Here is a 12,493-nt window from a genome sequence, read left to right as displayed (position 1 = left end):
GGACATGATTTGGAAAGGCACACACCGGTCTATATAAAGGTCCCACAGTTGCCAGTTCATGTCAGTAGTGATGGGCGGAGTGAAGCCTCACGAAGCATCAACATGTTTGAAGCAATTGTGTCGGAAATCGTATCGAAGCTTCGAAGCATTTGACACTCACCTCTCTAGGGACACCTCCTGGCCATTTTCATTAACGTTACACAAACTTATGATCCACTTCAAAGACTTCTGTGACAACTCTTATTGCTTTTATTTTTTCGCATCTACAGACTGACAACGAAGAGAAGGGTTCATCAGCAGCTTCTAGTGTCTGATGTCTAAAAAATATAAATATAACTAACGCCGACAGGCAGAATGCACTATACGATAGCAAGAGTTAAACAAAATAAGACGCCTCACTCATGGATTCCCGGCTCTTTCAATTAGTATTTACTTTTGCACTGTATCATTATAAATCACTCCTGTTATTAGTATTATAATTAACCCTCATCTTTTCTTGAGATCACATTTAATAGCCTTAAATGTTTTCTTTGGTCTGACTTAATTAAAACGGAGTAGGCAGAAAATAAAGGTTTATCCCTGTAGTTTGCCATGATATAGGTAAGCACATTTGAGAAAGAAAAGGTGAAATCCTTAAATCACAGATGTTATTATTCGATCAAGTATTAAAATATTTATTAATACTTTACAATATTTTTTGGAGCTCATAAGTAACGAGTTCACTACGAAGAAATGACGCTGTCAGTGGCTCAATTAACTAAGGTGGTTGCTTTTCAAATTCTGAGCGTAGTGCTAGCCAGAGTTCGATCTGAATTAAAGACTCCTCATAATTAATAATAATTAAAAAAAATAAATCGAGTGAAATCTTTATAACCAATTTGAACTAAATAATTTTGAGAGATACTGTGGAAGGATCGTATAAGAGATCTGTTCGGGAATAATCCCCACTTAGAATCGCCATCAAAAGGCGATGACTAATTGCGTAAGGCAGCTCACGTATTTACATTAATTCATCTTCTATTCATTGCCATTTGACGTTCATGAACCCAGCCACTGAATAAGGTGATAACAAACCCACTGTGGTAGATCAGGTTGAATTTGCTCTGCTGCACCAAACATTCAAAGGTGTCAATCCGGAGCACATCAGAGAGGCTGAGAGACACAGTGCAGATCAGTCACCAGCACACAGACACACACGGGACACTCCATGGTGAGCAGTGCATGTACCAAGTGAGCATTACACGTATCAAGGTTGGCATTAAAGATCCTCTTGAGTTCTGAGGCAACAACAAAAAGCAGCAGGATAAACACATCTGGACCTGCTGCCGAAAAAGCATTTGCTTTTAACAGCAGCATCCCTCCCTCGTGAACACATCTTCAAGGTCCGGACAGGCGATCAGTAAAACGTTGTCTTAGTCACAGCACAGTGCAATAATAAAACATTTCCTAAAACATATAGTTGTCCAGTCTGTATCATTCCTAAGCAATCTTCCAGTTATTGAGGCGCAATCCCAGTTACTAACAAATTTACTGTGTAGCTCCCCCCCCCCCCCCCCACCCCCAAAACTCAAAGTAAGAACACATTCGACCTTATTAATTTAATATTTAAAAATTTAAACCGCTAAACCCACCATCAACAACTACAATAACAGTTGAAATCGTCACTCAAATAGTTTTTTTTTTGTTATAGACATAAAACAAGATGCCCATTTCCATTTGATATATCTTTATGTTCTCGCCTTGCTCGCTCTCGGTCCACGGTGGAATTTGCTGTTAAATGGGAAAAAAAAAAAACAACAGAAAAGAAAAACACTCTTTTGGGTCACAATTCACAATGGGTGGACGTGGGACCCGAACCCACGCAAGCTTTATTAAGGAGCTGCAACGCTACCGCTGCACCACTACTGTTTTCAGCAGGGTGGATGTATATAATGTATGTATGTATTGAAGACAAAAACAATTATATATAGATGTATACTATATGACATACATTCAGTGTTGCATGAAAACGTTGCATGAGGCGAAGAATGGATATTTATGAGAGTATTATAGCAAGAGATGTGTCGTCACCCGTATTACTAAAGCTCTTCTTTGCAGCATTATGCATTCTACAAGTTGGCATTTGTATGATGTATAATTTATAATTTTATTTTTTGCCACAAAGTATTATCGGGAACAATCATTTAACATGTATGGATCATCCACAAACATTCATTTCAATGGGAATTCTGTCGAGTTTTTGAACTCTGTTGATGCCATATGTACTTCAAAACGGGAGCTCGATGAATAATGATTCGAAGCACTAAGCAGACATGCACACTGGAATCGTCAAGCTTGGTTAGAAGCACTGAGCAGACATGCGAACTGAGACTGCATCATGAAAGGGCTTCGAAGCCTCGAGCAGACATGCATAGTACTGAGATTGCAGAATGACGGGGCTTCGATGCCTCGAACACGCGCACTGGGTTAACAGAGGCTTCGAAGCCTCGGACATGCGCACTGGGTTAACTGAGGCTTCGAAGTCTCGAGCAGATTCGAAGCCTCGGACATGCATAGTACTGAGATTGCGTCATGACGGGCTTCGAAGCCTCAGACATGTATGTGTAGTCCTGAGCTCATGACGGGGCTCTGAAGCCTCAAACATGCGTAGCACTGAGATCATGACGGGGCTCCGAAGCCTCAAGACATACATAGTACTGAGATTGGATCATGATAGGCCTTTGAAGCCTCGAGCAGACATGGTCACTGGTTACTGAATCTTTGCGAAGCCTCAGCACACTCAAAAGGCATGGACCTCTATATTTTGAGACTCTATCTGACACTTAACTCTCTAGTTATATTTTGTAATTCGTATTGACATTACACACTTCAGTTGATATAGTTAAACTACAATTCACGTAGTTGCTGAGAAGTAATTCTTGTTGTGGATTGCTGCGATTTCCTTTGTCTGATACATAGTGTCAAAGATATATTGTCATATATCAACATATATAAAAATATTAGATAAATCGTGCAACATTTTTATGGAATGCTTAATTTTGTTCAAAACCGCACATCATATAGTATACAGTACATCTATAAATATATATTTTTAGTCTTCATTAGGTGAATACAACAATGATACTCGTGTCAATTAAACCAATTTAACGTGCATATGTCAAACAACATATTTCTACATCCGCCGCAGTAAGAACTGTAGTAGTAGTTCAGTTGTGCGGAGCACGTTAATTATCCTGATTAGGTGGCTCAATGGTATTTCAACTGTCTCTCAGTAAAAACACTAGGGGTTCGCGTCGTTGATCCTCCTCTTGTGAAAGGTTTTTTTTTTTTTTTCATTTCTTCCATTTAACAATATTTTCAGCTTGGACGGACAGCGAGCAAATCGAGCTGTCGAGGGAAGGTTGGGCCACCGTAGTTAATTGAACTGACTATAGCAGACTTGTCATCTTCTTAAAATGACTATTGATTTGATATTGATGATTAATCATAAGGTCAAAAATCAAGGAGGATACGAGTTTGCTCGGACTGTGCGGTTTCTTTTTTTTTCGTGACATCGCGTCAGTAGAGTGCGCGGGACGTTAATGCATTCTGTCCTAAATGACAGCGCACACACTTTTTTATATTTCCTAAAGGCCAATGTGTCTCAATTTGCTCATTAATATATTTTGACAATGTATTTTAGTGAGAATGATTATAAACATATTACCCACATTCATTTCCCTTGTAGATATGTAACGTTAGGTGAGAATAAATAAAAAGTAACAACACATAATAGTTTTGTTGCATTGTTTATGATTAACAAAATTCATAGTTTATCTGAAATGTTCTACTTGCAGTCGATTTATTCCACTTCTGAAGGTGTACACTGTCGGCATTCTCCATTGCATTGGTCCCCCGAGTGTAACATGTGCCAGTGCAACTGAGGGGTGGCAGACGAGCTCACATAATAGGTGACAAGGCACATTCTCACCCTGATGCCGAGGCTCTTGTCATGAATATTCCCATCTTGTGCTTTTTCTCGTTCTTGCCAGTTTACTATTCTTATTGGACACGTATGTAGAGGAAATGTGTGTCTTATTTTATGTCTCTGAAAGGAAGGACGGTAAAGCCTTGAATGAAACTAAGTGTTGATGCTTTGGGTAACAAGACAGGTTAAGGAGCAGGGAATGTTAAATGTGACAGTGACTGCGGGGGATTGTGGAACTGGAAGAAGGTTTAAGAATACAGAAATGACAAAAGCTTAGTCTTTTAATAATTCTATTTACATCAAAGATTAATCTGTTGTGTTGCAGTTCAGAAGATTACTTATTCACCCCATCCCCCCCCCACAATGCAGCCTTTGATAAGATGCATTCAGAAGGAAAGGATGTTGCTGACAAAGTCAGGTGCTTTTTTGAAAGTTTGCCTCCAGATGTGCTTATCCAGCTGCTCCTTCTCGTCAGTACTTGAGTGATCTCTACGTTTGCCTCTGGATGAATTCACAGTTTCTTTACAACTTTTTTGTCTCAACGCAGAAATCCCGAGGCTTTCCTAAAATTGCAGAAGACACTGTTGATGGCGCCGATTCTGTTTTAAAGACAGTTGTAAATTGGTTTTGCATGCACACGCTTTTACTCACATTGCTTTTTGGAAATCAATAATACAAATCAGCTACAGATCTGGGAATCACTTAATAGTAAAAACGTTTAATGAGGAGTGTCTTGCGCATATACTGGTGTAATGGCCACATCGGCTTTACTGAAGCATTTCTTAGCCTTTCTGATATGATTGACATGGGGTAGAATAGATTCTGGATTGTTATACGTGCTACTCTATGCAAAATATGCTCATTAATTGGTTACAGATTCTAGGTGAACACGATTCCACACCAAGGAAAAAGATGCCCCATGTAAATCGTTCATAATGTCTCCAAAATATATTTGTTAACTTTCAGACAAGTACTACTTAACTGTTTTATACAAAATCCTAATTTTAACATATGCGAGCCCCAAGTAGAATTTGAACTCAGGTTAGCGCACCTTATCGCTGTAGCAGGAACTGCTGCTAGTGAGTGACCAAACTGACTGCCGACTGCGCAGATATCAATGACGCCATTACGCTAGCGTGACTCAAAATCACGTGATGGCCGCATTTGAAACAAGCCTCGAAGCAGCGCTTCAAAAGCTCGACACAGTGTCGAAACCTGAGTATCGAGCGGCCCATCACTACATGTCAGAGCACAAACCAAGCATGAAGTCAAAGGAATTGTCTGTAGACCTCCGAGACAGGATTGTCTCGAGGCACAAATCTGGGGAAGGTTACAGAAAAAGTTCTATTGCTTTGAAGGTCCCAATGAGCACAGTGGCCGACATCATTCGTAAGTGGAAGAAGTTCGAAACCACCAGGATTCTTCCTAGAGCTGGCCGGCCATCCAAACTGAGCGATCGGGGGAGATGGGCCTTAGTCAGGGAGGTCACCAAGAACCCGATGGTCACTCTGTCAGAGCTCCAGAGGTCCTCTGTGGAGAGAGGAGAACCTTCCAGAAGGACAACCAGCTCTGCAGCAATCCACCAATCAGGCCTGTATGGTAGAGTGGCCAGACGGAAGCCTCTCCTTTTAAAAAAGGGCACATGGCAGCCGCCTGGAGTTTGCCAAAAGGCACCTGAAGGACTCTCAGACCATGAGAAAGAAAATTCTCTGGTCTGATGAGACAAAGATTGAACTCTTTGGTGTGAATGCCAGGCGTCACGTTTGGAGGAAACCAGGCACGGCTTATCACCAGGCCAATACCATCCCTACATTGAAGCATGGTGGTGGCAGCATCATGCTGTGGGGATGTTTTTCAGCGGCAGGGACTGGGAGACTAGTCAGGATAAAGGGAAAGATGACTGCAGCAATGTACTGAGACATCCTGGATGAAAACCTGCTCCAGAGCGCTCTTGACCTCAGACTGGGGCAACGGTTCATCTTTCAGCAGGACAACGACCTTAAGCACACAGCTAAGATATCAAAGGAGTAGCTTCAGGACAGCTCTGTGAATGTCCTTGAGTGGCCCAGCCAGAGCCCAGACTTGAATCTGATTGAACATCTCTGGAGAGATCTTAAAAAGGCTGTGCACTGACGCTTCCCATCCAACCTGATGGAGCTTGAGAGGTGCTGCAAAGAGGAATGGGCAAAACTGGCCAAGGTTAGGTGTGCCAAGCTTGTGGCATCATATTCAAAAAGACTTGAGGCTGGAATTGCTGCCAAAGGTGCATCGACAAAGTATTGAGCAAAGGCTGTGAATACTTATATACATGTGATTTCTCAGTTTTTTTATCTATAATAATAAAAGGCAAAGTCCTCACTGACTGACTGACTCACTCACTCACTGACTGACTCATCACTAATTCTCCAACTTCGCGTGTAGGTGGAAGGCTGAAATTTGGCAGGCTCATTCCTTACAGCTTACTTACAAAAGTTAGGCAGGTTTCATTTCGAAATTCAAAGCGTAATGGTCATAACTGGAACATATTTTTTGTCCATACACTGTAATGGAGGAGGCGGAGTCACGTATCGCGTCATCACGCCTCCTACGTAATCACGTGAACTAAAAACAAGGAAGACATTTACAGCACGAGTCACACGCGGGAACGAAGGTAAATGACGTTAATTTTTGACTGTCTTTTAATACTGTGTAAGCATACATATTAACACATGTGCAATTAAACGTGTGCATTTACGGGGTGATTTCTCAGGCTTAAAAGCTCACCTTTTATCAAACGCGGGAACAAAGGTAACTGACGTTGTTCACTGTCTTTTAATACTGTGTAACCATACATATTAACACATGTCCAATTAAACGTGTGCATTTACGCGGTGATTTCTCAGGCTTAAAAGCTCGCCTTTTACTAAAAAGGTAAATGCAAAACTATTTTCAATCAGTTTATTGAAACGCTCCCATTAAGGATTGCAATAACATATTCGCGAGATAAAACAACTAAGTAGGGGGAAATGGAGGAACAGCCGCAAACAGCTAAGACCAAAAAATTTATTAAACAATTGAGAACGGAGCGAGTTAAGCATACAAGCATGTTCATAAGGGAAACAAAGCACGGTGTAAAACGTAAGTTTAAATTAACTTTATAGAAACGCTCCCGCTGCGGATTGCAATAACATATTCGCGAGATAAAAGTTTAATGCGAAGACACGAGGTATAAACGAACCACACGCCGTGGTGCAACGTTAGGGGCAACAGTTTCAACCATTCTATGATCTGCTTCTCGCAACTGAAAGACGGCACATGGCGGATGTTAGCCGACTTGCTGACCGCAACGTTAGGGGCTTCAAGTATGGCGCTGACGCCACATCTCAGTGCCAACACTTTGCAGACTGTACTTAAGACACGCCCTCCTCACTGGACAGTTAAAAACACCAATCAAACTAACGATGACATCAAGTATTACCCAATCAAAACTAGGAAAGGAGGCATCTTCATAAAATGCGTGTGGGATGATTTGCATGAGACGCTGCTTTAAAAAAAAAATGATAAAAAAAATACGGGATAAATCCCGTCCAGTATTGATTCAAAACGGGACGCGCAATTTCATTCTCAAACGCGGCACGATTCCGTATTTTAAAGGACGGGTGGCAACCCTACAGTGCCAGGTAACCACCCATACAATCACATTGTGATTCAGACTAGGAATGCAATGAATGTAATTACCCCGATCTACATACAAGGCGAAAGTCTTGCAACATTCAAAGATGATGGTTTGGGATAAGTACACCATACAACATAAAAGAGCTTATGAAGCCTTGAACCGAAAAAAGCAAGATCTCAGAGATCGTAAAAAAAAAAATAGGGAGGTAATGTCGTTTTACTCGCTGTACATTTTAGTCAAACATTACCAGTTATTCCACGAGGGAGACCAGCAGATGAACTCAACGCGTGTTTAAAATCCATGCTTCTCCCACGCTCTGTTATATGTCGCGTGTTCTCGGGTAGGTGCACCAAAAAATTTATACATTTAAGCATGTAATGGGCAAACAAAAAATGAGGTATACCCGAAGGCACTGCAGTAGTACTTAATGTAACTTTACTTCTTAAATTTAATGTTTTACTGTTTAATAATTTATACGCTTCTTATATGTTGTTCAAATTCTTTTATCAAAATACCACTGACAGCGCAATGCACGATAACATGGAGTGAATACACCATACGCATCCGCCCACGGCTGCCCTGCTGTGCGCAGATAGGAGTTGATTCTACAATAAAATAAAATAAAGATAAAAAGAGTAAAACGATCATCACCCATAAAGCGGATAGTAGACGTGACGTACTATATGTGTACCACATTTCAAGTGTATAGGTGAAACGGTTTGCGAGCTACAGGTCATTTAAAATCCTGGACAGACACACAAATTGCCACGGTAGCAAATTACAGAAGAAGATTTTACTGTTTAATAATTTATATTTATATGAAATGTGCTTCTTATATATTACTTCATATTCTCATATGATAATGATGTTAATGTTTATATTGATTTCTGTGTTATTAAAACTGCATGTATGTGTGTATATGTATATATATATATATATATATATATATATATACTCTTTAACACACTACTTCTCCGCTGCGAAGCGCGGGTATTTTGCTAGTTTTTTAATAAATTTGCAAAAACCTCAAGTAAACTTTTTTCACGTTGTCATTATGGGGTGTTGTGTGTAGAATTCTGAGGAAAAATATGAATTTAATCCATTTTGGAATAAGGCTGTAACATAACAAAATGTGGAAAAAGTGATGCGCTGTGAGTACTTTCCGGATGCACTGTACCCTAAGTTCTTGTCTATAAGCCGGACTCATGTATTAGCCGGAGACCAAAAATCATACGAATTTTTAAAATAAAATCGTATCATAGATAAGCCGGACTCATGGATAAGCCGAACGTACTATAACCTATAACTAATAGAAGGGAGGGAGGTCAGTGGTCTCACTCGCGCCCATTTAATTTCTTTAAGGGGGGAGAGAGTGTGAGATATTGGCGTCTCTCTCACTCCCCGCATGGCGCGGTTGGAGCGGCCGGAGCGCGTTCTTTCTGCTCTGGGCGTCGCCGAGTCAACACGAGCGCGTAGCGGTCATTTAAATTGTGATTTTATATGTAAGCATATTTAAATATATATCGCGGATTTCTGCGGACAATGGGTCTTTTAATTTCTGGTACATGCTTCCTCAGTTGGTTTGCCCAGTTGATTTCATACAAGGGACGCTATTGGCAGATGGCTGAGAAGCTACCCAGCTTACTTTTCTGTCTCTCTTGCGCTGACTATCTGTGATCCTGACGTATGGGGATTGAGCAAGGGGGCTGTTTGCACACCTAGACGATACGGACGCTCGTCTAAAAATGCTGAAAGATTATCTTCACGTTGCTATCTTTTGTAAAGCTGATTCCTGAAAAGACATGCTGCACAGTGCTTCGCATACTTAAAAGCTCGAAGGGCACGTATTGATTTTTGACTGAAAAACAAACTCTCCCTCTCTCTCTCTTTGTCTGCTCCTGACGGAGGGGGTGTGAGCTGCCGCCTTCAACAGCTTTGTGCCGCGGTGCTTCGCATACTTAAAAGCCAAACAGACATATTGATTTGTTTGCTTCACTCCTTTGAAGAGGAAGATATGTTTGCATTCTTTTAATTGTGAGACGGAACTGTCATCTCTGTCTTGTCATGGAGCACAGTTTAAACTTTTGAAAAAGAGACAAATGTTTGTTTGCAGTGTTTGAATAACGTTCCTGTCTCTCTACAACCTCCTGTGTTTCTGCGCAAATCTGTGACCCAAGCATGACAATATAAAAATAACCATATAAACATATGGTTTCTACTTCGCGGATATTCTTATTTCGCGGGTGGCTCTGGAACGCAACACCCGCGATGGATGTATAAGCCGGACTTATGTATAAGCCGATATTCTATTTTTTCATTTTCACAACTTTTTTCCTTAGATAAGCCGCGGCTTATAGACAAGAACTTAGGGTAATTCCTTTTGTAGCATGTGTCAATGTTATGATTATCCTGTTTGCAACTGAAAAAAAAAAAAAAAAAAATACTTTCTGTTAATTAAATTATTCATCCAGCCAACTGACCTTCCATTTGCTGAAACGTTTCTGTTGTATATTTACCTGCTTAGGTTTTGAATATTAAAGAAACAGTGATCCATTGTTGGTGGGTTCAAGGAATTTGCAGCTAATTATCCACCCTCAGAAAGATAGAGCATCGAGTGTTTTGCTGGGATACTTTAATAACTCTCATTCCAATTTCAGCATTATGAAATAGATTTTAACAGCACAGGTTCTATTCCGTGCAGGTGTGGGTAAACGTGTTTGAGAGCACAGGTTAAAGAAGTCCCACATGCAGGTAATAAAGTTACACACATTAACAAACCTTAGGAGGTACAAGGAATAATATTTCTCTATGTATTTTATGCAAAACAAGCTACAGGATACAATTAGGCAGCATCACTTCTGTACCTTTAACCCAAGTGCACATTACAAACTGTACCAGCAAAATAATCTCTCTCCACAGTAACTTTAGTTCTGCAGGTTCACATCAAGCATAAATTGTCTAAACCAGGGGTGTGCAAAGTCATTCCTGGAGGGCCGCAGTGGCTGCAGATTTTTGTTCCAACCCAATTGCTTAATAAAAAGCACTAATTGCTCTAGAAACACTTCTGCCTCATATTAGTTATCTCCCTCGTTAAGATTTTGAACCCTTATTGCTTATTTAAGTCTTAAACAGCTGCATTCTTGGTTTTTAATTGCTCCTTATTAGCAATAAGATGCAAATGAAAAAAGAAACCAGCAGTTATCCATTTTGCTTGTTACCCTTTACGCCTGTGTGTATTTATCAGGCACTATTTGGTTTAATTAAATACTTGGAAGGAAAGAGAAGAGAAAAAAGTGAAGGATTGAGAATTACCCATCCGATTTACACTTCAAAATATTTGGATGATATCTTTAGAATGGAAAAAAAAAATCTAGGATTTGAGAATGACTTGACATAGCAGAGTTAAAGCACTAACAAGCCATGAAATGTAATTATTGGCAAGGATTGTTTTTTAATTAAACAACTGGGTTGGAACAAAAACCCGTGGCCACTGCGGCCCTCCAGGAATGACTTTGCACACCCCTGGTCTAAACAATACCTAAGAAGGGTTTAATTAATTTTACTCTGGACGCCAAGTACCTGAATAGGTGTGGGCTTCAGAAATCCCACTCTTGATATATTTTTCATGATTTCAGGGTACTGTTGAAAAGCTTCTTCAAATGTCTGCACTGGATTTGGTATAGGACGTTTCTCATCCTCTTTTAAGTCATCAACAATAATGTTATTGTTTTCCTTTCTGTTAAAGAAAAATAATGGGACAGGTAAAGCGGTTTTCAAAACAATCATTTTTTTTCCCCACTTTCTAGCTTAATCTTCGAATAGTTTTGTGTTGACATGCAATATGCATAATTACACTGAGATTAAAAAAAAACAACTGAAATATTTTAAGTGACCAAAGATATTCAACCAAAACAGTAGCAAGTAAATATCTGATGTTCAAAACAGCACTTTTTCTTGCATAAGTATAATTTTGAATATAAGGCTACTTGACGAATGCCAACAGGGGGAGAGTGTTATTCAGGAACTTGAAGATTGTCATTAAGGGGGTTAAATGAAAATCTGGGTTTGTAGATGCAATACAGTGGTAATAAAACTGTTCCCTTTTGACAGAAATTTCTGTTAATGCATAACTGAAAAATATTATAAGAAGAAAAAACAAAACAAAAAAAACAAAAAAAAAAACACAGGTTTGTAAGCAGACATAAACCCTTAATTCAATAAAAGCTATGCAAACAATTAACATGTTAACGTTTTTCCCATTCGACTCCATGAAACATGATTTACATACCAACCAACAAAGATGTTTATGAGATTTTGATTAAGTAAATGTAGTTACCGCCATACTGTCACCTCATCTGGAGTTAAATTAGTCACACTTGTTGCTTCCACATAAAAATGTTTTTTAATTGGTGGCAATCCTTTTAAAGAGAAGGCAAAAAGTAAGGCTCCTAATCATAGTTCGAAAGCATTATTTAAAAGACATAAAACACTTAAGTTAAAAAGAATGTGGTCCACAAAGTTAGCTTTAAAATTATTACACACAGTTGCATTAAAGTAATGTGTAACTTTACACTTCTTATTTAGTTTGGACTTTTGAGCAAAAGCTAAAAGGTGGGTTTCAGGTTACAGTGACTCACAGTAATTCTGCCAATACAAACGAGAATATAAACAGGCAAAAAAATTTTCTGTTCAACTGAATTTCAATTCAATTTTCCACTAGCAACATGCTTTTTTCCACTTAGACATAAAGTAAAGTAGTTTGACACAGATGTATATGTAGTTGCTATCACTATTGCGGAGACATAGTACAATACCATATGAATGGTCACCATTTTCAATCATTTTGTACTTTCTGTACACAGAGGGGACAA

General features: G+C 39.5%; 2 protein-coding genes across 2 annotated transcripts in view; one reads left to right on the top strand and one right to left on the bottom strand.

Annotated features, from left to right (window-relative positions):
- The window catches only part of LOC127525979 (uncharacterized), a 340,677-nt gene that overhangs the window by 301,591 nt on the left and 26,593 nt on the right, over positions 1-12,493 (top strand). The gene's annotated exons all lie outside the window — the stretch shown is intronic.
- Positions 1-12,493, bottom strand: part of ddx43 (DEAD (Asp-Glu-Ala-Asp) box polypeptide 43) — a 62,061-nt gene that overhangs the window by 27,401 nt on the left and 22,167 nt on the right. The window contains exons 5-6 of the mRNA XM_028820367.2: positions 11,959-12,040; positions 11,202-11,358 (exon numbers count right to left, since the gene is read on the bottom strand). Coding sequence (XP_028676200.2) covers positions 11,202-11,358; positions 11,959-12,040 — 239 coding nt within the window. The remainder of the gene's footprint in view (positions 1-11,201; positions 11,359-11,958; positions 12,041-12,493) is intronic.

Source organism: Erpetoichthys calabaricus, chromosome 15, assembly GCF_900747795.2.
Source record: "Erpetoichthys calabaricus chromosome 15, fErpCal1.3, whole genome shotgun sequence".
In the NCBI taxonomy this organism is placed as follows: Eukaryota; Metazoa; Chordata; class Cladistia; order Polypteriformes; family Polypteridae; genus Erpetoichthys; species Erpetoichthys calabaricus.
This window is presented reverse-complemented; position numbering and strand designations above follow the sequence as displayed.